Genomic DNA, 23498 nt, shown 5'->3' with positions numbered 1-23498 from the left:
AAGTAGCTCTTGACCTAGCACTGCGAGACTGACCGCGTCCCATTCCAGTCCCCACGAAGGAAAAATCCCTGCCAGTACCAGGAGTCAAAACCCGGTCCACAGGCAGAAACACCGATCGAAGTGTTACAGAGGGGGATGTTATAGACATCAGGATACTTTTTTCGCAGAGGTAGATGCCATACAACTAGGAATTATAGTAGTCCCTCAGTTTAAGTGCAACTACTGTCTTCTCTTTCTTTTACAGCTAATCTATTTGTGTCTAGGGTTATATAATTCCAAACTCCACTTACTGCATGTGATTTCAAGATTTGTGAATATGCTCACTGACAATAAGCTTTAGTCTGTGCTAGTCCCTTACAGTGAGATCTTCAGGTTAACTTGATCTGATGGGTAATATCCTGAAAGCCATTGATCATGGCAGTTAGGCAGTTGCAGTATTTCTTAACTTCCGAAAAGAATTTGTCTCGGTATCAAAGGTTTCTAAAAGAAGTACAATCAGATGGGGTATGGAATTAACTTTGTGACTGGACTGATGATTTCTCAGTAGTTGTAGTTATATTACTTTGGATGCAGAGCAACAACAGGTGTAGACGTAACTTCAGGCATTCCTCAGGGAAGTATGTTGGGACCTTTGCTGTTCATGCTGTATATTGATGACCTAGCGTACCATATTAACAGAGACCTCAGACCCTTGACGAATGATGCATTTATCTGTAATGAAGTACCACCCGAAAAAACGCTTCGCAGATAAACAATTAGATCCTAATAAGATTTCAAAATTATGGAAATATTGACAGATGGCTTTAAATGTTCAGAAATGCAAAAATTTGCACTTCGGTAGTAGCATAAACTATAACTACAAAATCAGCGAGTCATAATGTAGTGGACTGACAAGGCAGCCAGTCCACAGTGACGGGTAACCGAAAGGCACGCGTACACACACGCCGACTGGCGTTAAGTCTGAAACAGGATACGTGATGAAAGCTATAAAGAAAAGAACGGAGCTTCTCGTATACTTAACTTTAATTCATTGTGGTACATTTCTCTTGATAATACAACTGAGACTCTCTCCAGATATGGTTAATGCGCCTTGCTAGGTCGTAGCCATGGACTTAGCTGAAGGCTATTCTAACTGTCTCTCGGCAAATGAGAGAAAGGCTTCGTCAGCGTAGTCGCTAGCAACGTCGTCGTACAACTGGGGCGAGTGATAGTCAGTCTCTCGAGACCTGCCGTGTGGTGGCGCTCGGTCTGCGATCCTGACAGTGGCGACACGCGGGTCCGACATGTACTAATGGACCGCGGCCGATTTAAGCTACCACCTAGCAAGTGTGGTGTCTGGCGGTGACACCACACATAATGTCATCAGTCAAGACATACGAATGCTTAATCTAACAATTTGTGGGCATATGAGATGGAATGACCGCAAAGGTTCAGTCGTAGATAATGCAGGTGGTACACTTCGGTTCCTTTTCGGGATACCGGGAAAATGATAAATTTCTTATGTTTAAATTATTTGGTCACTAGCATAACCACACAGAATTTCAACAATAATTCTGTATTAGCTCGTCATCTTCCACACCTGCACGAAAAACAGCGTAATCATTCACGACGAACGCTGAAGAACAAATATTGTCAATGAAATTGTTTATGGACCGTCGCGTGTATGTAGGGTAAGATTCTGATGAACTGTTTATCACCCTACAGGAGTTCATTTAAACTTGTCATAGTACCATAAGTCCAAGACGCACTTCCATTAATATGTTACCCGTTTAGGTGCACTTAACCATCATTAGACCTGTTCTTAGAAATCCAGTAGCTTAACCCTGACACTGAGCGGGGTATTAACGCACAACTCACATAAACCGTGTGGTATGTTCCAAAATGGTGTGATGATGATAGATACGTCCAAAAAAATGACCTATTAATAAAAATAAGTGCGTATTGGACTTAACTGTTGTATTTAAATTACATGAAATTAATAACGTCTTTTGAAAATAGCTGGCAGCGTTTTACGAGATTTCGATGTACTGTACATAGCAGTTTCCACTGAGAGCAGGAAGCTTAGAAAACAGATCAGAGCTGAAATTGAAGGTACGAATAGAATAGCTGTTGTCTCTTCTCGTTCCATCAAATCATTATGCCAGGCATACTTCTCTCCAGGTATAGAGGACGAGTGTTTAGTGTTGTCTGGCGTATGGCGTAAATTTCAGCTGACTAACTTCAGACTTGGTACTAACACATCTCACTAAACTCCATGAAATAGCTGATATGCCCATTATATCAACTTCAGGATTGAAAACCTGATGAAGACGTAGATTTATGGCGTCAAAATATCTTGTTTTGAGGACGTGCACCATCGGCAGAACATGCTATCTCAACGAAATGACAGTCTGTAATACGTTTATGAAACGCGCAATAGAAATTTTTTTTTTCTTGCGAAAGTACTTTAATATACTAGTCTCAAAAAACTATTGCATATTCTCTAGTTCATTAGACACAACTCGCTAGTTTGGCATCTGACAGCATTTTCGACGGTTTTGTTTTTGCACCTTGTGCCTCGCTTTCTGTCATGATATATTGTCACTAGTATGTGTCGCTGCTCAGACCACACTGCTGGCTCAATCCCCTGCCATCTGTTAAATAATTTCCATTTATCTGCATGTACCTTTAGATGTTCCTGCAAACGGACTTTCCGAACTAGAATACCTGTGACAGGTAAATTAGTATTTCGAACTACTATTGACTAAATCATTCATTACATAAATGTGACATTTTATGTTGATCGTTAGTCTTGTCATATCATAAACGGACCAAGTAAATATGTATAACGTAACCATGTACCTGACAGACCAAAGCCAGGAAAACGTTGCATGTATGTGCAAGAGGATTACTTCGAAGGTTTGAAGGCGATGCAGTAAGTTTTTCGATTTTAACAGGTAAATGATGTAAATTTTGAGTGACATCTCAAAGGCATGTTTCTGCTGGCGAAGCAACCAACAAGCGACAAATGAAGCTCTGGAGGGTGTCACGATTGGCAACTGGCGAGTCCAGCGTAGTGGCCCCTCTACCAGCAGAATACTGCACGAGCTGAGATCACAGTAGCAGTCGTCACCAGTGCAGAATACCCGACACAATAGGAAGAATAAAAGCGGACGCCAGTGGAACGTCACACTAGGCAGACCTTCCCCGTCTCATCACTTCGCATTGTCCACTACTCAACAGTGAATGTGGACCCTCCTTACCATACGCACATCAGACGCAACAACGATATGTCTTTTTTAAGCACCAAAACAATATAATAAGCTTTCTTGACACGTGTAGTGCGGCAAATTCAACACACTGCTGGGAATAAAAAGCAGGTAACTGTAGTGCAAACATTTCAAGACATCAAAACACCCAAATTTAGTTTACAAAAGTACTTGGGGAACACGTTATGTACCACATTTCACTTTTGTCTGATCCTTTGCCTCTTGGTGTGTTTCTAATTCCGAAATACTATCAATAAAGTACGGCCTACTCTCCTCCCATCTTTTCGTTACTATGATTGTTTTACTATTGAGACAATATTCACAAAAATACTTTTCAGGATGTCTGTTTATGGTATTGTTGACGTGCAGAAGAGACTGTTTCGTTGTCAGTGTAAAGGCTAAGCAGTATTTCTCTTCCATATATTGCATTTTATTCGCAGACAATCGCTCGTTAAAAAAACACGCTTTATCTGTTACCAGAATAGCAAGCAATAATAATCAAAAGAACATAATCTTCCAACTTGGATAAGCTCGACGAGTGCAAGTAACGAACAAACGTCCTCTCCGAGAGTCATTGGCGTGGGATGACGTTTCTTTACTTTGATGGTTAATATCACTGCTTGCACTTAAATCTCATGGGAAAATTCTTTCCGTAAGGTGACGTCGACCTCAAATCGTGTCCGTTGCTCACCTGTCACTTCGTATCAGGACGGCGCGCGAGCAGCACATTTACCGGCAAAGCGTCGCATCAACAATGCAGTCGCATTGAAGAGACTAAGCCTAGGCGACGCCTAGTCCGCCAGAGAGAGCAGCAGCAGCAGCACGGCCCGACAAGTATGTGGGCTAAGAAGCCACTGGGGACATTTATAGGAAAGCGTCCAGACGTTCGTGTCAAACGAGGCCGGGACGCACTGAAAATCCAAATGTGGATGGTTGAACAGGGAATTAAAATAACATCCATCGGAATAAGAGTACAGTGTCTCAGTTGCTTCACTAATTCGGCCGCCAACTGCAGCAGAAATCGGTAAATAGCTCTAAATCAAGAATACATAGAACATGTAGATTTAGAAATCTTTACAAAATTTGAAAATTAGTCAGTTAACACTGGGAGTAAAGATAGTTGTGACTACGGGCTGGTGTAATCGCATAACGGCCCCCGTAGAAAACATTCAGCTAACAACGCACTTATGCAATCGATTAGCAACGACTGCATTGTGGCAGCAACATGAAGCTTGACTGGTGGGGTATGGAACGAGACAGAGAATTGTAGAAGGATTAGCTTGGGTCAGCTCACGGGAGATAGCCATAGATACATAAATAACATAAAAAAGAAAAAAATCTGGTTGCGATATTTCATTAGGGAAGTCTACTAGTCTAGTGACTTGTATGTTCCACTCTCATCACGACAAAGAGCCCTGACGACCGTGCTTGTACACAGTTTTCCCTTGCCATTTCCAGGAAAGAATTAGCCATTTATAATTTTTAGTGCTACTGAAAGTACGCCGAGTTTTCAAAATTCTGCCAGATTATATTACATATCATCTTGTATTCGAAAACAAGGATGAGCTTCAAAATAATATGGAAATATAATTATTATATAAAATGGTTTTACATATACATATATATTCTAAGAATAAAGAATGGCGCACAACGAAGGAATTATCTGAATGGGATGGAAATCAGTAGATGTCATGCACATGTACAGACAAATATTTGCATACCATTTTAGCAAAAATTGGATGATTTATTCAAGAGAAAGAGCTTCACAAATTGAGCTGGTCAGTAACGCTTTGGTCCACATCTGGCCCTTATACAAGCAATTATTCGACTGGCATTGATTGGTAGGCCAACGGCGTTGCCGCAGTGGTAACACCGGTTACCGTCAGATCACCAAGGGGGCTAGCACTTGGATGGGTGACCATCCGGTCTGCCGGGCGCTGTTGGCAAGTGGGGTCCATTCAGGCCTTGTGAGGCAAACTGAGAAGCTATTTGATTGAGGAGTAGGGCTCCAGTTTCGTAAACTGACACACGGCCGGGAGAGCGGTGTGCTGACCACATGCAGGCCATATCTGCATCCAGTGACGCCTGTGGGCTGAGGATGACACGGCGGCCGGTCGGTACCGTTGGGCCTTTCAAGGCCTGCTCAATCCCGAGCTGGCTGGAGGACCGTGTCCATAATACAACGAACGTTCTCAATAGGGGCAGGGGGGGGGGGGGATCTGGTGATCTTGCTGACCAAGGTAGGGTTTGGTAAGCACGAAGACAAGCAGTAGAAATTCTCGCCATGTGCTGAATTGTAAAATCAGGGTGACTTGCCACGAACGGCAATAAAACAGGGCGCAGAATATCGTCGACGTACCGCTGTTCCGCAAGGATGCCGCAGATGACAACCAATGAAATCCTGGTATGGACTGAAACGGCACTCCCGATTGTCGGGCCGTATGGCGGCCGACAGTCAGGATGGTATCCCAACGCGGGTCTGCTATTCATCGGGCCTCAGTTTCAAGTAGGACTGATCAATGAAGACAATTCACTCGGGATACCAGCCTGACTGTCGCTCGCCATACACCCTTGAGAGGGTCTGGAGTGCCATTTCATTTCAGGCAGGAGCCATTTAGACGTCATACGCGACACCCTTACAACACAGCTGCACGTTGACGATACCCTACACCTAGTTCAGTTGCCCTTCAAGGCAAACCATCCTGGCCTTATATTTTAGCAACCATAAAGCCCGCTTGCACACGACGAGAGATCCTACTGCTTGTCACGGCTTGTGGAATCCTACGTTTGTCAGCAAAGAGGCCGAATCTCACTCCAATTGAGAAATTTGGAGCATTATAGGGAGGGTCCTCCAACCAGCTCAAGATTTTGACAATGAGATGCGCCAATTGCACAGAAGTGGCACAATATGCCTAGGGAGTACATTCAACAACGCTGTCAACCAATGCGAAGCCGAATAACTGCTTGTTACGGGCCAGGGCCGCACCAACGCGTTGTAGACTTGTTCAATTTCTGAAGCTCTTTCTCTTGACTAAGTCATCCAATTTTTCTGAAGTAATACTCATCTTCTGTGTGTACATGTACATAATATCTATTGACTTCCATCCGATTCGGATGATTTTTTCGTGGTGCGTTGTTTCTTTTCTTTCTTTTTTTTCGTGTTTGGATTGTGATGCCAACTGAGAAGCTACCTGAATGAGAAGTAGCGACCCTTGTGTGTGTGTGTTTTTATCTTGTATTTTAAAATCTGACTGAATATGGGCATGTAATACTAAATGAAATGTGATGTACGTACATTAAAAAAATACCCAAGCACCTGCAACTGCACCTTTCTATTATCTTTCTACTCAATGTAAACAAGCATGACTCTAACATGGATAACATATTTATGTGAAATGACAGAGTAAACATACTGTTCAGCAAAGAACACCTGCAACAAATAGCATTATGCAGCATATTTGTGAGTCTACTTCCCTGGCAAATTGATGTTACTCTTACAAAGTCACGTTTTTTTTTTCAATAAAATAGTGCCTTTTCTGGAAACTGAATTTTATCACCAGCAAAAGACGATATGTAACCTGCCTTGCACATGATCTGTTGCTTTGAAAAGACGCCTGTGCTTCACACTAACGCCAGTGACATAGCAACGGCATTCTTCATTTGAAGATGATGGTGTAAACCACCCAAACGCGTCGACTGAGTAAACTTCATACGAAGGCCATTCAATAAGTAATCCAACACTTTTTTTTCTAGGCCAGTTTTGGTTGACAAAATACCGAATTTGTTGTGGGACATAGTGGGCTATTAACGTTTTAGCCGCTATGGCTTCATGAAGTTCCGAAAAGTTGCGGCGCTATATATAGGACTCAAAATGGCGTCTGTAACAGAGGCGCGTTGCAGACAGAGAGCTGTCATTGAGTTTCTTTTGGTGTAAAACCAGAGCATCGCAGATATTCATAGACGCTTGTAGAATATCTACGGAGACGTGGCAGTGAACAAGAGCACGGTGAGTTGTTGGGCGAAGCGTCTGTCATCATCCCTACAAGGACGCACTAACCTGAGCCATCTGTCTCGTGCCGTTTGGCCACACACAGCTGTGACACCTGCAATATCGGATGCTGACTCACTCTTTCGAGACGATCGACGGATCACAATCAGACGCCTCGCTACACTACTGCACGTCTCGGTTGGTAGTGCTGACACACTCGTCCACCAGTTGGGATACTCAAAGGTGCGAACCCGCTGGGTTCCTTGCCGTCTAACAGGAGACCATAAAGAGCAAAGAAGGAGCATCCCTGCGGAACTGCTTACGCATTACGGGGCTGATCGTGACAAGTTTCTGTCGAACGTCGCAACAGGCGATGACACATGGGTACCTCACTTCGAACCAGAAACAAAACGGCAATTCATGCAGTGGCACCACACCATCTCTGATACGAAGAAAAGTTCAAAGCCGCACCATCGGCGTGTAAAGTCATGTCGACAGTCTTCTGGGATTGTTATCGATCTATTTCGTTTGATATTCTCCCTCACGGTGCAGCGATGAGGACGGAAGTGCAATGTGCTACCCTCGGAAAATGAAGAAACGACTTCAGCATGTTCGTTACCACAAGAATGCGAAAGAACTTCATGACAACGCAAGGACCACACTAGTCTGCGCACCCGACAGGAGCCCGCGCAACTTCATAGGACTGTTCTTCTTCAGCCACCCTATAGCCCGGATTTCGCACCTTCCGACGAAGGATGCACTCCACGGGAGCTAGATTTACGTCAATGATGGTGAGGTTACTGATGCGGCAAGACATTGGCGCCGATGTAGACCAGTAGTATGAGATTACGTTGAAAAATAGGTTTTTGTAGCCAAAAGAATGGTGAATAGTATAATGCGCAGGAATCCTGAACAAAACAAGCCTTTTTTCGAAGAAAAAAAAACATGTGTTACGTTACATATTAATGGCCCCTCGTATTTGTCAACAGTCACAGCTCTCACGCTTCATCTACATCTACATCTACATACATACTCCGCAATCCACCATACGGCGCGTGGCGGAGGGTACCTCGTACCACAGCTAGCATCTTCTCTCCCTGTTCCACTCCCAAACAGAACGAGAGAAAAGTGACTGCCTATATGCCTCTGTACGAGCCCTAATCTCTCTTATCTTATCTTTGTGGTCTTTCCGCGAAATGTAAGTTGGCGGCAGTAAAACTGTACTGCAGTCAGCCTCAAACGCTGGTTCTCTAAATTTCCTCAGTAGCGATTCACGAAAAGAACGCCTCCTTTCCTCTAGAGACTCCCACCCGAGTTCCTGAAGCATTTCCGTAACACTCGCCTGATGATCAAACCTACCACTAACAAATCTAGCAGCCCGCCTCTGAATTGCTTCTATGTCCTCCCTCAATCTCGCCTGATATGGATCTCAAACGCTCGAGCAGTACTCAAGAATAGGTCGTATTAGGGTTTTATAAGCGGTCTGCTTTACAGATGAACCACATCTTCCCAAAATTCTACCAATGAACCGAAGACGACTATCCGCCTTCCCCACAACTGTCATTACATGCTTGTCCCACTTCATATCGCTCTGCAATGTTACGCCCAAATATTTAATCGACGTGACTGTATTAAACGCTACACTACTAATGGATTTTTCAGACATTACAGGATTCTTTTTCCTATTCATCTACATTAATTTACATTTATCTATATTTAGAGTTAGCTGCCATTCTTTACACCAATCACAAATCCTTTCCAAGTCATCTTGTATCCTCCTACAGTCACTCGACGACGACACCTTCCCGTACGCCACAGCATCATCAGCAAACAGCCGCACATTGCTATCCACCCTATCCAAAAGATCATTTATGTAGACAGAAAACAATAGCGGACCTACCACACTTCCCTGGGGCACTCCAGATGATACCCTCACGTCCGATGAACACTCACCATCGAGGAAAACGCCCTTTATGGACAAAATATTCATTGACAACATGTCTGAAGGAGTTTGAATGTTAAAAAGTCTCGACATAATGCACGAGCTGGAGCACACGTGTTTGCACGAGGTTAGTAATGAGAGCAGTAGTCGTAGCCTTGGGGCGCAGAATGGCGCAGCGCTTTCCCTAGGGACATCCTTGTTGAATTTTCTCTTGAGGGCGGCCACGGCTGTTTCTGCTGTGTTGCCCCCTCCCCCTGCCCTCACCCCACCCCCAACTTCTCCACCGCTGTACGCCCCTGGGTGGCCCAGAGCGAACAGTTCTTTTTCCAGTGTGTCCTCGCGTCAGCAGCGGCTAAAACGTGGTCTACACGCCGCCGCTATCTTACCCCCAATTGTTAAAACACGATTCTCGCACATCAGCAAGGCAGCAGAACCTGTCCCTTCCTTGGGGTCTCCCAAACGACACTGCCATTCGAACTTTTTTCTTTCTTGTTGTTGGCGAACTGCGCAGCAGCCTCACTGCCCCCGGACTGTGGCCGTGGCGCATGTAACGCAGTTTCATTTAGAGGTGTACTATGGTTTTCTAGAACTCTTGCAACAAGTCTGTCTTTCATCAGTCTTTCCTAACATCGATTTTTATTTGATTGTCTTGTTTCATACTGCTCCTTAGTATTACACCTATATTCTTACGAAATGGCGCGACGTGCTCAATACGTCGACCACATATTTTATAATTGTGAACTGTCGGTTTCGCTGTGTTATATGCATGATCCTACGCTTATTCACATTTAATGAGAGCGGCCACAACCAAAGTGAAATTTTGTGTATGTCTTTCTGTAATTCCTTACGATCGCCAAACAACAATACTTTACTGTGTACAACAGTGTCGTCGACACAGCCACATATTGCAGCGGATCCTAAGTGAGAAATCGTTTACGTATACTGAGAACATCAGAAGTTCTACTGAACTTCCTCGATGCATAACCGATGCTCCCGCTATTTTATGTTTAATATTCGCCGTTCAATATGGTGTACTGCGTACTATTAGACAAACATTCATCGGGCTAATTACATATTTGCAGTGATACTCCGTACGATCATACGTTTGTTGGTAGCTGAAAATGTGGTGCAGTGGCTAAGACCTTGTGGAAATCTAGGAAGACATAATCTACCAGTCCATCTACACATGTTGTTAGCACCATGTCGTGAATGAATGAAGCTACCTGGGCTTCTGACGAGTGACTTTTTTCTCAAATTGTGTTCATTCTTGTAGAGGTTGTTGGATTCCTCTAGAACGGTCATAATACACTGTCCTGTCACATTAATGTGACCGCCTGTCAAAAACCTAAATATATAAGAAGATGGTATCTGTTCTTTCGTATGTCCGAAAGAACAGACACCATCTATATATAGTTAAGGCTCATCTATCATTTGACCATCTTCTTCTGTGCGGATGCACAAACAGTGCGCGAACTCTTACGGGAATCGGTGGTAAAGCCGCGAGTAATGAGTATAATGGGCAGGGGCACTATGAATACAGTGCGCGACAATAAGTTGGGAATGTAGATTTCACGGGAGGCGTGCCAGAGATAAGTCCCTGCAGTCACACTATCTTCTGTGTCCTCGGTGGCTCAGATGGAGCCGGCACGGTAGCTCAGCGTCTTCGCTTAGAGGGCCGATTGTCCACTGTAATAAAAAAAACTGACTAAAGGAATGAAGGATCAACATGAACTGATGTCATGTGACGTCCGCCCAGACCAAACGCAACGAACAATACCGAAAAAAAAAAGAAAAATGGATAGAGCGTCTCCCATATAAGCAGGAGATCCCGGGTTCGAGTCCCAGTCGGGGCACATATTTTCAACTGTCCCCGTTGACTTATGTCAACGCCTGTATGCGGCTATGGGTATTCATTTCATGGTAAATTCAAAAACCTGAATGTTCACCTTTTGCAGCGTGAATCTCTGCGAAACGTGCAGGAAGTAATCAATGAATTCCTGGAAGGTACCAACTGGGATGTGGAGCAACGCGTACTCCTGTGCCGTGCTCAGCTGTGCTGGATTTCTCGGTTGAACATCCATTGCGCCAACTGCCCGATCGAGGTGGACCCGTAGATCCTCGATTGGGCGTAAATCCGGGAAGTTTGGTGGCCAAGGGAGTACGTTAAATTCATCCCATACGTACTCATCCCTGTTAAACTCATATTATATGTACACTGGGAGTTGTGTGACACGTTGCATTGTCGCTCTGGTAGATGCCATCGTACTAAGGAGAAACAAATTGCATGTAGGAGAGCATATCGCCCCGAAGGATAATAATTCTTTTGTTGATCCACTGTGCTTTCCAGAATGATGAGACCACCCAGGAAATGGCACGAAAACATTCACCCGACCGTAACACTTCCCCCTCGGCCCTGTACCCATTGCTTTCAGACGTTCCACGCCCACACGCCGACGACTATTTGTCGGATTTAGTATGAAACGTGATTCACTTGAGAAGGCCACCTGTCGCCACTCTATGGACGTCCGTTTACGGTATCGGCGGCCTTCGTCATCGATGAACAGCAGTCAGAGAGTCTGCATGAATTCGCTGAACGGTCGTTGAGGAGACACTGCTGATAGCCCCTTGGCTCATCTGGGTGTCAGTTACTCAACGGTTGTATGTCTATTCGACCACACACATCTCCGCAGTCGTCGTTCACGCCTGGCAAATATGGCCCGTAGTGCACTATAATTGTCTCGGCGTCAGCTTTGGATAGAAGAATTTTGCCATTTTGTACTTTAACCACGGCGGCCCTCGAACAGTTTACGAAGCTACTCGTTTCGGAAATGCTTCCACCCTTGTCCCAAAAGCCAATGCCCTTTTGGACATCAGATAAATTGTTCCGTTTCCGCATTACGACAACGACTGCACTGCTTACCATGTCCCCCCCCCCTCCCCTTTCCAACACGCTTTATATACCCTCCACTGCCAGTGCTGCCACCTGTAAATGATTACTGCACGTTGATATCGAACATGGGGTATGGTTACATTAGGCATACCGTATTTGAGCTCTAGGATCCTGCAAAAGATGTACGTAAGCGAAATTTGGCTCTAATTTTGAGAATCCGATCCATTACCCGTTTTGAAAACAGGAGTGACAGCGCTTTTCTCCAGTTACGCATGATCGTTCACTGTTCAACAGATTCTCGATGAATATGAGGTAGAACAATGCCTAATTCCACAGCGGATCCAGTTTAATGCGTAACAGAAATTCCTGCAGGGCATGTTAGCTTGTCCACTTCAAGTAGATTTGGCCGGCCGTGGTGGCCGAGTGGTTCTCGACGCTACAGTCTGGAACCGCGCGACCGTTACGGTCGCGGGTTCGAATCCTGCCTCGGTCATGGATGTGTGTGATGTCCTTAGGTTAGTTAGATTTAAGTAGTTCTAAGTTCTAGGGGACTGATGACCTCAGAAGTTAAGTCCCATAGTACTCAGAGCCATTTGAACCATTTTTTCAAGTAGATTTTTTTTTCAATACTGCGAGTCCTTATGTTGATATCTCTCATTTTTGAGTTTCTGAAGCAGTCAACCACTCGTGCGGTGCACTGGCCACACACTGCTCGAGAAGAACAGGGGCAGATAACCATTAATCATCTTTCGAATTAGTGTAGAATGCCACTGTTAGAAAGAGAACTCTCCAGTAGGCGAGGCTTGTCGCGTATCTGACAAATGTCAGACCGTTTACTCGTCATCTGAGAGGAAGACAAAAAAACGCCGAGGTGCGAGTAGGACACGCGCACTGATTGTTTCGTACAAACTTAATTATGTATATAGGCAGTTCATCCATTCTGGGAATCAAGAACCTCCACTATTTTTGCTAGTCATCGACATTGATCCTGGCAAGATATCAGTCCCAGCGATTCCAAGATTTTCGAGAATATTTTAAGTACAATAACATTAATGTGACATGAAGTCATGGAGAAGAGAGGCGGCCATTGGTACTTTTCCATTCAGGCTGACTGGGTCTGTCTGCTAATGTTTGTTTCACATGCAACTTGAAACGCAGTAATCGCTCCTGGATATCTGATGATGAATAAATTCCGGAGAGTGTCATATGAGCTACAGAGTCATTCCTTGCCTGATGTTTGACTATCACCATTGCGACCCAGTCTGCCTGAATGCAGAACTACTGATTATTTTAATTTAATGTTGCCGTCGGATTACAAATGAGAGGAGAAACATTTTATTCGCGTGACATAATTACAAATTAACTAATTTCGGATTTGTTTCATTACTTTTACTGTGAAACCTTACTTCTTTCCAAACTTCATCATTGTAGATTAACGGGACCTATAGGTTTTGGTGAATGAGTTTGCGAGAAATAAATGGCCGTACATTTTGATTGCATTGACTTAGAAGCTAACATTTACTATATCGCCAAGGGACCATAGAGCTCAGATTGTAGCATTAAGTTCACCTTCACAGGCCGGCGGCTGTAGCCGAGCGGTTCTAGGCGCTTCGTCCGGAACCACCCAGGGTCTACGGTCGCAGGTTCGAATCCTGCCTCGGGCATGGATGTGTGTGATGTCCTTATGTTGTTGTTGTTATTGTTGTTGTTGTGGTCTTCAGTCTTGAGACTAGTTTGATGCAGCTCTCCATGCTACTCTATCCTGTGCACGCTTCTTCATCTCCCAGTACATACTGCAACCTACATCCTTCTGAATCTGCTTAGTATATTTATCTCTTGGTCTCCCTCTACGATTTTTACCCTCCACGCTGCCCTCCAGTACTAAATTAGTGATCCCTTGATGCCTCAGAACATGTTCTTCCGACCGATCCCTTCTTCAAGTCAAGTTGTGACACAAACTCCTCTTCTCCCCAGTTCTGTTCAATATCTCATCATTAGTTATGTGATCTACCCATCTAATCTTCAGCATTCTTCTGTAGCACACCATTTCGAAAGCTTCTATTCTCTTCTTGTCCAAATTCTCTATCGTCCATGTTTCACTTCCATACAGGGCTACACTCCATACAAATATTTTCAGAAACGACTTCCTGACAAATCAATACTCGATGTTAACAAATTTCTCTTCTTCAGAAACGCTTTCCTTGCCATTGCCAGTCTACATTTTATATCCTCTCTACTTCGACCATCATCAGTTATTTTGCTCCCCAAATAGCAAAACTCCTTTACTACTTTATGTGTCTCACTTCCTAATCTATTCCCTCAGCATCACCTGACTTAATTCGACTACATTCCATTATCCTCGTTTTGCTTTTGTTGATGTTGATCTTATATCCTCCTTTCAAGACACTGTCCATTCCGTTCAACTGTTCTTCCAAGTCCTTTGCTGTCTCTGACAGAATTACAATGTCATCGGCGAACCTCAAACTTTTTATTTCTTCTCCATGGATTTTGATACCTACTCCGAATTTTTCTTTTGTTTCCTTCACTGCTTGCTCAATATACATATTGAATAATGTCGGGGAGAGGCTACAACCCTGTCTCACTCCCTCCCCAACCACTGCTTCCCTTTCATGTCCCTCGACTCTTACAACTGCCATCTGGTTTCTGTACAAATTGTAAATAGCATTTCGCTCCCTGTATTTACCCCTGCCACCTTCAAAATTTGAAAGAGAGTATTCCAGTCAACATTGTCAAAAGCTTTCTCTAAGTCTACAAATTCTAGAAACGTAGGTTTGCCTTTTCTTAATCTATCTTCTAAGATAAGTCGTAGGGTCAGTATTGCCTCACGTGTTCCAACATTTCTACGTAATCCAAACTGATCTTCCCCGAGGTTGGCTTCTACCAGTTTTTCCATTCGTCTGTAAAGAATTCGCGTTAGTATTTTGCAGCCGTGACTTATTAAACTGATAGTTCGGTAATTTTCACATCTCTCAACACCTACTTTGTTTCGGATTGGAATTATTATATTCTTCTTGAAGTCTGAGGGTAATTCGCCTGTCTCAAAAAAAATGGTTCAAATGGCTCTGAGCGCTATGGGACTTAACATCTATGGTCATCAGTCCCCTAGAACTTAGAACTACTTAAACCTAACTAACCTAAGGACATCACACAGTCATCTTGCTCACCAGATGGTAGAGTTTTGTCAGGACTACCTCTCCCAAGGCTGTCAGTAGTTCTAATGGAATGTTGTCTACTCCTGGGGCCTTGTTTCGACTTAGGTCTTTCAGTGCTCTGTCAAACTCTTCACGCAGTATCATATCTCCCATTTCATCTTCATCTACATCCTCTTCCATTTCCATAATATTGTACTCAAGTACATCGCCCTTGTATAGATCCTCTATATACTCCTTCCACCTTTCTGCTTTCCCTTCTTTGCTTAGAACTGGGTTAGTAAGGTTTAAGTAGTTATAAGTCTAGGGGACTGATGCCCTCAGGTGTTAAGTCCCATAGTGCTTAGAGCCTTTTGAACAATTTTTTTCAGCTTCATACGTCTAAACATTCCTGAAAAAAACGGGTCTTAACAATGCGCTGGTAAAAGGGGTCTTAACAGATGGACGAACAGTCATACAAGAGATGAAAAAAATTTTTTTTTCGTGTGATATAATTACAAATTTACTGTTTTCGGATTTTTTCCTTTGGTGTCACTACGCAATCTTCCTTTTAGGCAAATTTCATGATTCCACGCCAAAGGGAAGTACACTACGGGTTTTGATGAATGAGTTTGCGAGTATTAAAATGTGTGGAAAAAATGGTCGTATCTTTTGGTTGCATTGACTTAGAAGATTTAATATTTTACGTTGCCGAGCGATCGTAAAATTGAGTATGTGACATAAATTTTAACTTGATATGTTCACCCGTTCCTGATAAAAAGAGTTTTTAACAGTAGGGCAGACAAAGAAACTGGCAGACAACAAAGTGATCCTACAAGCGTTCTGTTTTTACGGATTGAGGCACGGAAGTGTAAAAAGGACGGGTAGACTATACAGGATGTATCGTAATCAATTATGTAAACGCATAGAGATGAAATACTAAAGGCAAAAAGTCTCATCAAACATAGTCCCTAAAGTGCTTGCCTTCAGAGCTGCAAGCACTTCGTCATCTTCGCTATTGTGAAGTACATCTCTTCTGCTGAACAAGTGCTCATACCTCTTAAGGTATGCACTTTAGAGCGCATGTTTGCTGGACGCCTTTTTCTTGTTTCGGTCCATACTACCTGTTCCAAAAATATGAAAAGCAAAGAGTTTGCAATAGAAGAGATTTGTTTCATAGTATCGAAGATGCAGAAGTGCTGATAGCTTTTGAAGTATGCACTTTAGAGCCAATTCTTCTTTTCCTCCATACTACCTGTTCCAAAAATAGGAACAGCAAAGAGGTTGCAGTAGAAGAGCTTTAATTCACAGTATCGAAGATGAATTGTTCATAGTTCGTAAGATATGCGTTTTAGAGTCCATGTTTACTAAGACTTTTTGCTTCTAGTATATGTACTTTCAACTGTGTGCGTTTACGCTATTAATTAAATATGTGTGTGAGTTCCTAAGGGACCAAACTGCTTAGGTCATCGGTCCCTAGACTTACACGCTACTTAAACTAACTTATGTTAAGAACGACACACACACCCATGCCCGAGGGAGGACTCGAACCTCCGGCGGGAGGGACCGCGCGGTCAGTGACATGGCGCCTCTAACCGCGCGGCCACTCCGCGCGGCCGCTATTAATTATGAAACACCCTGTATATATTTAAGCATTGTAAATTTTGTTGACATTTGCTTCTGAAATTTAAGGTCTTGAAAACAAACCCAGCCTACACAGAGAATAAGGAACCACTTTCTTTGTGCGCTTTACGTAATTAAGTAACGTAATTATCAATAAACTAACCCAATGTGCGTACACAGTCAGAGCCATTGTTAACAGGTCTGTACTGCTGGGGACACACACAGACCTGATAGAGGCAGCTCAGCATCACGTTTGGATTGTCAATGTGACAGTCGTTACTCACACGGCAGGACTCGCCAGCCCCTGAAAAAGACACAACGGCCGAACATTAGGCGTTAAGGCGAATGTCAAGTACTTTAAACATTCAAAGCAGAAAATACAATAATAGTTGCAAGCAGAACCAACCGAATGTCCAATTAAGTATAATTTGCGTACGGTACTATAAAAAAATATTTAACAAAAATTTCTCAAGTTATCACTAAATTATAGCACCACTGATAGAAAAGACTTAGGAAGATCTAAGCAGAGATTAGCAGATAAACTGTGAAGACGGAACGGCTTAACTCAGCAATACCAAGGCATTTTCCATAACAAGTACTGTCAAGGGGGAGGGGAGGAACTTTATGCATATCATAAAAAAATTAAAAAATCGTTAATTGTTGTTAACTTTGATTAACAATACATATATAAATAGGTACTGATGTGTAAGTAGAGTCCAGAACTCGAAAATATCTTCTAGAACAATCTTAGCAATGCTTACGCATTTTCCATAACCAACGGGTGATAGGCTACTTTATGACTACCACAAGCTTTTTTAAAAAATAAAAATTTCCATCATTGTTGTTCTCTTTTATTCACACCATACTTCTTACAGATATATAGACGTGTAAGGAGAATCCTGAACCTGGAAATATGAATATAACTGCTGTGAGAAGTCACATCCACTATTATGACTTAAATTTTGGGTGAAGTTTTACGGAAAAATTTCTAACAATTACCAAATCTGGCTAAAGTTGTCTTTAAAGACACTAAATTTTTTTTCAAAATTTTGAACATGACTAGATAACATTTTGGAAAGGTGGGCATAAAGTACCGTCCTGCACCCGCTTGGTATTTCAAGCGTTAAAGCCCAATCCAGGAAGTGCAAAAGAAGAAGAAGAAGTTTTGTCCTGAGCCTTGTAAGTGCAGTAGCTACCAAAATAATTTTATGCTGTGTTGTCAGATTAAAAAATTTCTCAGAAATCGAAAGTAAATAAATGATCAGTTGCAGAAAATTAAGAATGCAATAAAATTGTAAATTTATTTATGCATTTCTTTCTCCAGGCAAGGTAACGACCATCTTTTGCATCTAACCAGACATCCTTACTGAATCAACATTACACTATAAATAGTAGTACATAATATTAAAATCGATAATAATATTTACAGTTACGGAAATGAATACATGGAATTTAAGAAATGACAGTCTTATTGACATTGTCTTCAGCAGTCTTCGTTAAGTTCTCGTCGAATGGGAATAATGATAGCTAACAGAAACATGTGGTAGCAACAGGGAAGGAATCAAATGTTGACAAGCTGACTCACCATAGGAACAGCGAGAAATAATAGGTGAGATGGAAGGAAGCAACAATGTGGTAGAGACACTGGTTTTCTGTTGCACAGCAAGGAAACAGCTGGAATCTGCCGAGAGGGAAGCTGCGCCGACGATAATAGACAAAGCTTTAATTTCGTCTTGAATGCAGAGTGGCTTTCGATAAGATCCGTATTATAATGTACACTCATGCTCGTAAATTAAGGATGATGCTGATACAGGGTGAAACAATGCCCTGATGGGCGGTTTGCGGGTTTAAATCATCTCGGGGAATGACCATGCGGTGCATTTGACCTGCAGTCGTCGCACGGTGGCGCTGGCAGCAGTCCACATACGCAGAAGTATGTTGGTGCATGCCGGAGTACTGTGCAGCGACTAAGTGTGCAGACGTTTTCAGACGTGCTAATGGTGACTGTGAGTTGAAAATGGCTCAAAGAACACCTATTGATGACGTTATGAGGGGTAGAATACTAGGGCGACTGGTGGCTGGACAAACACAGCAGGTCGTAGCACGAGCCCTCCGTGTGCCACAAAGTGTGTTCTCAAGATTATGGCAACGATTCCAGCGGACAGGAAACGTGTCCAGGCGCTACAGTGCGGAACGTCCACAGTGTACAACACCACAAGAAGACCGATATCTCTCCATCAGTGCCCGCAGACGGCCACGGAGTACTGCAGGTAGCCTTGCACGGGACCTTACTGCAGCTATTGGAACAGTTGTCTCCAGACACACAGTCTACAGACGACTGAACAGTCATGGTTTATTCGCCCGGAGACCTAGGAGGTGCATTCCACTGACCCTGGTCACAGGAGATCCTGTAAAGCTTGGTGTCAAGAACACAGTACATGGTCAATGGATCAGTGGTCAAAGGTTATGTTCACGGACGAGTCCAGGTATAGTCTGAACAGTGACTCTCGGCTGATTTTCATCTGGCGTAAACCAGGAACCAGATACCATCCCCTTAATGTCCTTGAAAGGGACCTGTATTGAGGTCGTGGTTTGATGGTGTGGGGTTGGATTATGATTGGTGCACGTACATCCCTGCATGTCTTTGACGCAACTGTAACAAGTCAGGTGTATCGGGACGTCATTTTGCACTAGTATGTCCGCCTTTTCAGGGGTGCAGTGGGTCCCAACTTCCTCCTGATGGATGATAACGCACGGCCCCACCGAGCTGCCATCGTGGAGGAGTACCTTGAAACAGAAGATATCAGGCGAATGGAGTGGCCTGGCTGTTCTCCAGACCTAAACCCCATCGAGCACGTCTGGGATGCTCTCTGTCGACGTATCGCTGCACGTCTTCAAACCCCTAGAACACTTCAGGAACTCCGACAGGAACTAGTGCTAGAATGGGAGGCTATACCCCAGCAGCTGCTTGACCATCTGATCCAGAGTATGCCAACCCATTGTGCGGCCTGTGTACGTATGCATGGTGATCATATCCCATATTGATGTCGGGGTACATCTGCAGGAAACAGTGGTGTTTTGTAGGACATGTGTTTCGGGACGTTTTCCTCAGCTTATCACCAATACCGTGGATATCACCTGTCGTGTGTTTTCCGTATGTGCCTATGCTATTAACGTCAGTTTTGTGTAGTTCCACGTTGTGTGGCACCAAATTCTGCAATTATCCTTAATTTATGACCATGAGTGTAGTTTCTTCCAGAGTCGTGTTGCTGAAATTGAGGAGATCTAGAGTTATGCAAAGGCAAAACCTAGACACTGGACACATTTGATTTCGTGTAATGGAATGATGATGTAGGAGGAGAGGTACTGAGATCGCAGTGACTAAGAAGGGAACTCCCCATCGCACGCCGCTCAGGTTTAGATGTAAGACGGCCCAGTGGATAGCACATCAAAAACTGGACACAGGTTAAGCATGAAAACAGGAAGAAGGTCCACTGAACTGTGAAAAAAGAGGCAAAAGAGAAACAGTGAACGGTTCAAGCTGAAGATTTGTCACATCGTGCTTATAGTAATTATCACCGGGTCGTGGTTGTGTGGTTACGGCGCTGAACTGCGGAGTGGCAGATACGAGTTCAAATATCGCTCGTACCCCCCAGACATTTTTTTCATAAAATTATTAACTTTCCGTCCGGTCATTGACCTGTCTGTTATGCTATGGTCTTGGCAATTGTTATACTATACACTGGTTAAAGAATAAGAGTCCTGTGAAAAGAACACATAACCGTCGCAAGTAAACGTGGTGAATAGTGAGAGCAGGCGAGATGGTGCATAGACCTCTCACTGAAATGAAAACAACCAATAAACGGTTGTGAACTGCGTTACAACAAGAGAATTTAAAAGTCAAAACTTCCAAAACGGAACGTAACAGTCATAACATGTGGTACCTGAGTAGAACAAATAGGAGGTACGTACGTCTGGAGTTCACTTCCTTACATCTCGCTGTCGCAAACGGAAGTTACACCACGACACAGATACACATTTGAATATAGAGTACAGATACGTCAATGACCGAACGGATGGTTCATAATTTTGTGAAAAAAAATTGTGACATGAGCGAGATATGAAGCTGATCTCGCCGGCCGAAGTGGCCGAGCGGTTCTAGGCGCTAAAGTCTGGAACCGCGCGACCGCTACGGTCGCAGGTTCAAATCCTGCCTCGGGCATGGATGTGTGTGATAGGTTAGTTAGGTTTAAGTAGTTCCAAGTTCTAGGGGATGATGACCTCAGAAGTTAAGTCCCATAGTGCTCAGAGCCATTTGAACCATTTTTTTTAAGCTGATCTCCCCATTCACAGTCAAACACCATAACAACAAAACCACAACGCCATGGCTACGCACATATACTCAACGCTGCACATCTTGAGCTTGGACTGTTCACTGTTTCTATTTTGCTTCCTTTTTCACATTTAAGCACACCTTCTTCCTATTTTCATGCTTGATCTGTCTTCATTTTTTGACGAGCTGTCCACTGTCCATTGGGTCGTCTTAGAACTAAATCTGAGGGGGGGGGGGGGGGGATGTGATGGATGAGGAGTTTCCCTTGTAAGAAACATATGAAGAAAGCAGAGCGTGTTGTGGCAATGACGTCGCCTATTCCGTCGCATGCACCCTAACTGAGCATACGAAGGACTGTCGTGATCAAATAACCGAATGTTACACATAGCTAACTAAAGCATACACGGCTAGCTCGAGTTATAAGGGTTTTTTTGCCGTTCCAGCCGCGTTGAACTACGTCACAGTAATATAGCTACAATATAATTATCTGCAGCAACATCTGTATATCATTGGAATTCATACAACTTCAGCCAAGAAATGACTTGCTACATAATTAAATTAAAACATAAAGTATGTGGCTGTAAGAACCTTATAACTATTACAGAGTGTACAGGTGGGCTGGGATACCTCAAGTTTATTAACAAATATTTCAAAACAAAATATATAGAATGCATCCCTTAATACTAGAAAAAGCTTAATCTAAGATATAATGAAGTAACTTATTGGTACTGGTTCCCATACAGCAATAATGAGAGGTCTGAATGTCCAGTCATAAAACACGAACTCTCTCACGTCATTCAAATTTAAAAAATTGGGGATGAGATCAGTTGAAATGAATACTCTGGTAGTGTGGTAGTAAGAAAATGATCACCTTCTGGGTGTTCAGCTGACTCAGTAAAGCTGCAGTTGAGCTGCGAACACTTACTTGAGGTGCGATGACACCGCCCCTCCACAAAGTGCGCATCCTCGCGGCACTGGCAGCGCCCGGCGCTGTCGCAGGCGGAGTTCTCGCTCAGGTTCATAACGCACTGCTCGTTCAGGGAGCAGGGATCGCCCACAGTTGTGGCAGCTGCAACATGTGAACACGTCCAGCACTGTACACGTGACAGCACGGAGCATGGTCGAAGCTTAAATCTGAAATACCCCCCGATTTTTAGAGGCTGTACAGTACTGCTCATAAAAGTAAGGAACACTTCTGATTGTTGGGACAGTTGAAGAGTTAATACCTTTCATATATTGAGTATAAGACCGCATCCTATAAAAACACACCCGAAAACCGCGGTGCATCAACCCTTAACTGGGATCATACGATTTTATTACATACATGGTATCATGGTGTCTGTCAGACTCCAGAATTTTACTGTTGTTTCAAATAATGCTCTCTTAAGTTATTAATTTTTTATTGACCTCAACTAGTTATACGTGTGTTTTAAAACATATGAAACCGAAATATCATAATTGATTTTGTTAATCAAGAAGACAGGTCAGAAAATACGCAAGTGATGTTCCGAAAAAGTGGACTTCCCTACCTTTCTCAAAAATCTAGAAATGAAGCGTTTAGTCATTAAACACACGCTGTGCCAGTCTTTCTTAAACGACAAGGAAACAGAAACAAAATTGCTGGACAGTTTCAAGAATATATTCACATTTTGATGTTAACTTTCAAACTTTTTAGAGACCACAGTGTGGGCACTGTGTTAAGCACTGGGTCCTGATACACACAATCCTTAACCCATATTGCGCCAGTTTTCTTGGCAGGTACATCCTGAGCCTACATCGACCATGGAAAGGCACAAGGATTTCATGAATAAACATAGCATAGCCTGGGGAGTAACACTACTGACAGTTCACAATAAAGATGTTAACAATGTTTGACACTGTGGCAGTAGCATCTGTTTTGTTTTCTGTCCCCTCGTCTGGTTTACCAAATAAAAGAGGTGTGGCTGTGAACAAAACCTTTTTCTGTAAAAAATAATACGTTCGGTTCCACCCAATAAGAAAATATCGGCTATGGATTCACTACCAGATTTCGAGACTGCTGTGAATACAAGTAACGTAACTGATATCTTGATGTCTGGCGGACTTCAGAAGTCCAAGAACATGAATATCATGTAAGAAAGGTATGTTCGTTTGGGAGTACTTTTATTTTACAGATGTTATTCATCAATCACTGAAGTTTCTCATCTAAAATGTTAAGAGTAAAAGTAAACCCCAGAGTTGTTCTGAATCTGGATTCCTACCCGAGGCATTGCCCCTAAGTCGCAGACCAGGTATCTACAACACTATGTTACGTTGTCTTGTTCTGACATTAGTTACAGGTGGTGC

At 43.2% G+C, this 23498-nt stretch overlaps 1 protein-coding gene across 1 annotated transcript in view; it reads right to left on the bottom strand.

The window, feature by feature from the left end:
- The window catches only part of LOC126253078 (prion-like-(Q/N-rich) domain-bearing protein 25), a 208684-nt gene that overhangs the window by 24257 nt on the left and 160929 nt on the right, over nt 1–23498 (bottom strand). The window contains exons 4-5 of the mRNA XM_049954176.1: nt 22099–22242; nt 17004–17144 (exon numbers count right to left, since the gene is read on the bottom strand). Coding sequence (XP_049810133.1) covers nt 17004–17144; nt 22099–22242 — 285 coding nt within the window. The remainder of the gene's footprint in view (nt 1–17003; nt 17145–22098; nt 22243–23498) is intronic.

The sequence above is a fragment of the Schistocerca nitens genome, chromosome 1 (assembly GCF_023898315.1).
Source record: "Schistocerca nitens isolate TAMUIC-IGC-003100 chromosome 1, iqSchNite1.1, whole genome shotgun sequence".
Classification (NCBI taxonomy): domain Eukaryota; kingdom Metazoa; phylum Arthropoda; class Insecta; order Orthoptera; family Acrididae; genus Schistocerca; species Schistocerca nitens.
The sequence above is the reverse complement of the archived record's forward strand: the minus strand, read 5'-3'. Positions and strand labels throughout refer to the sequence as shown.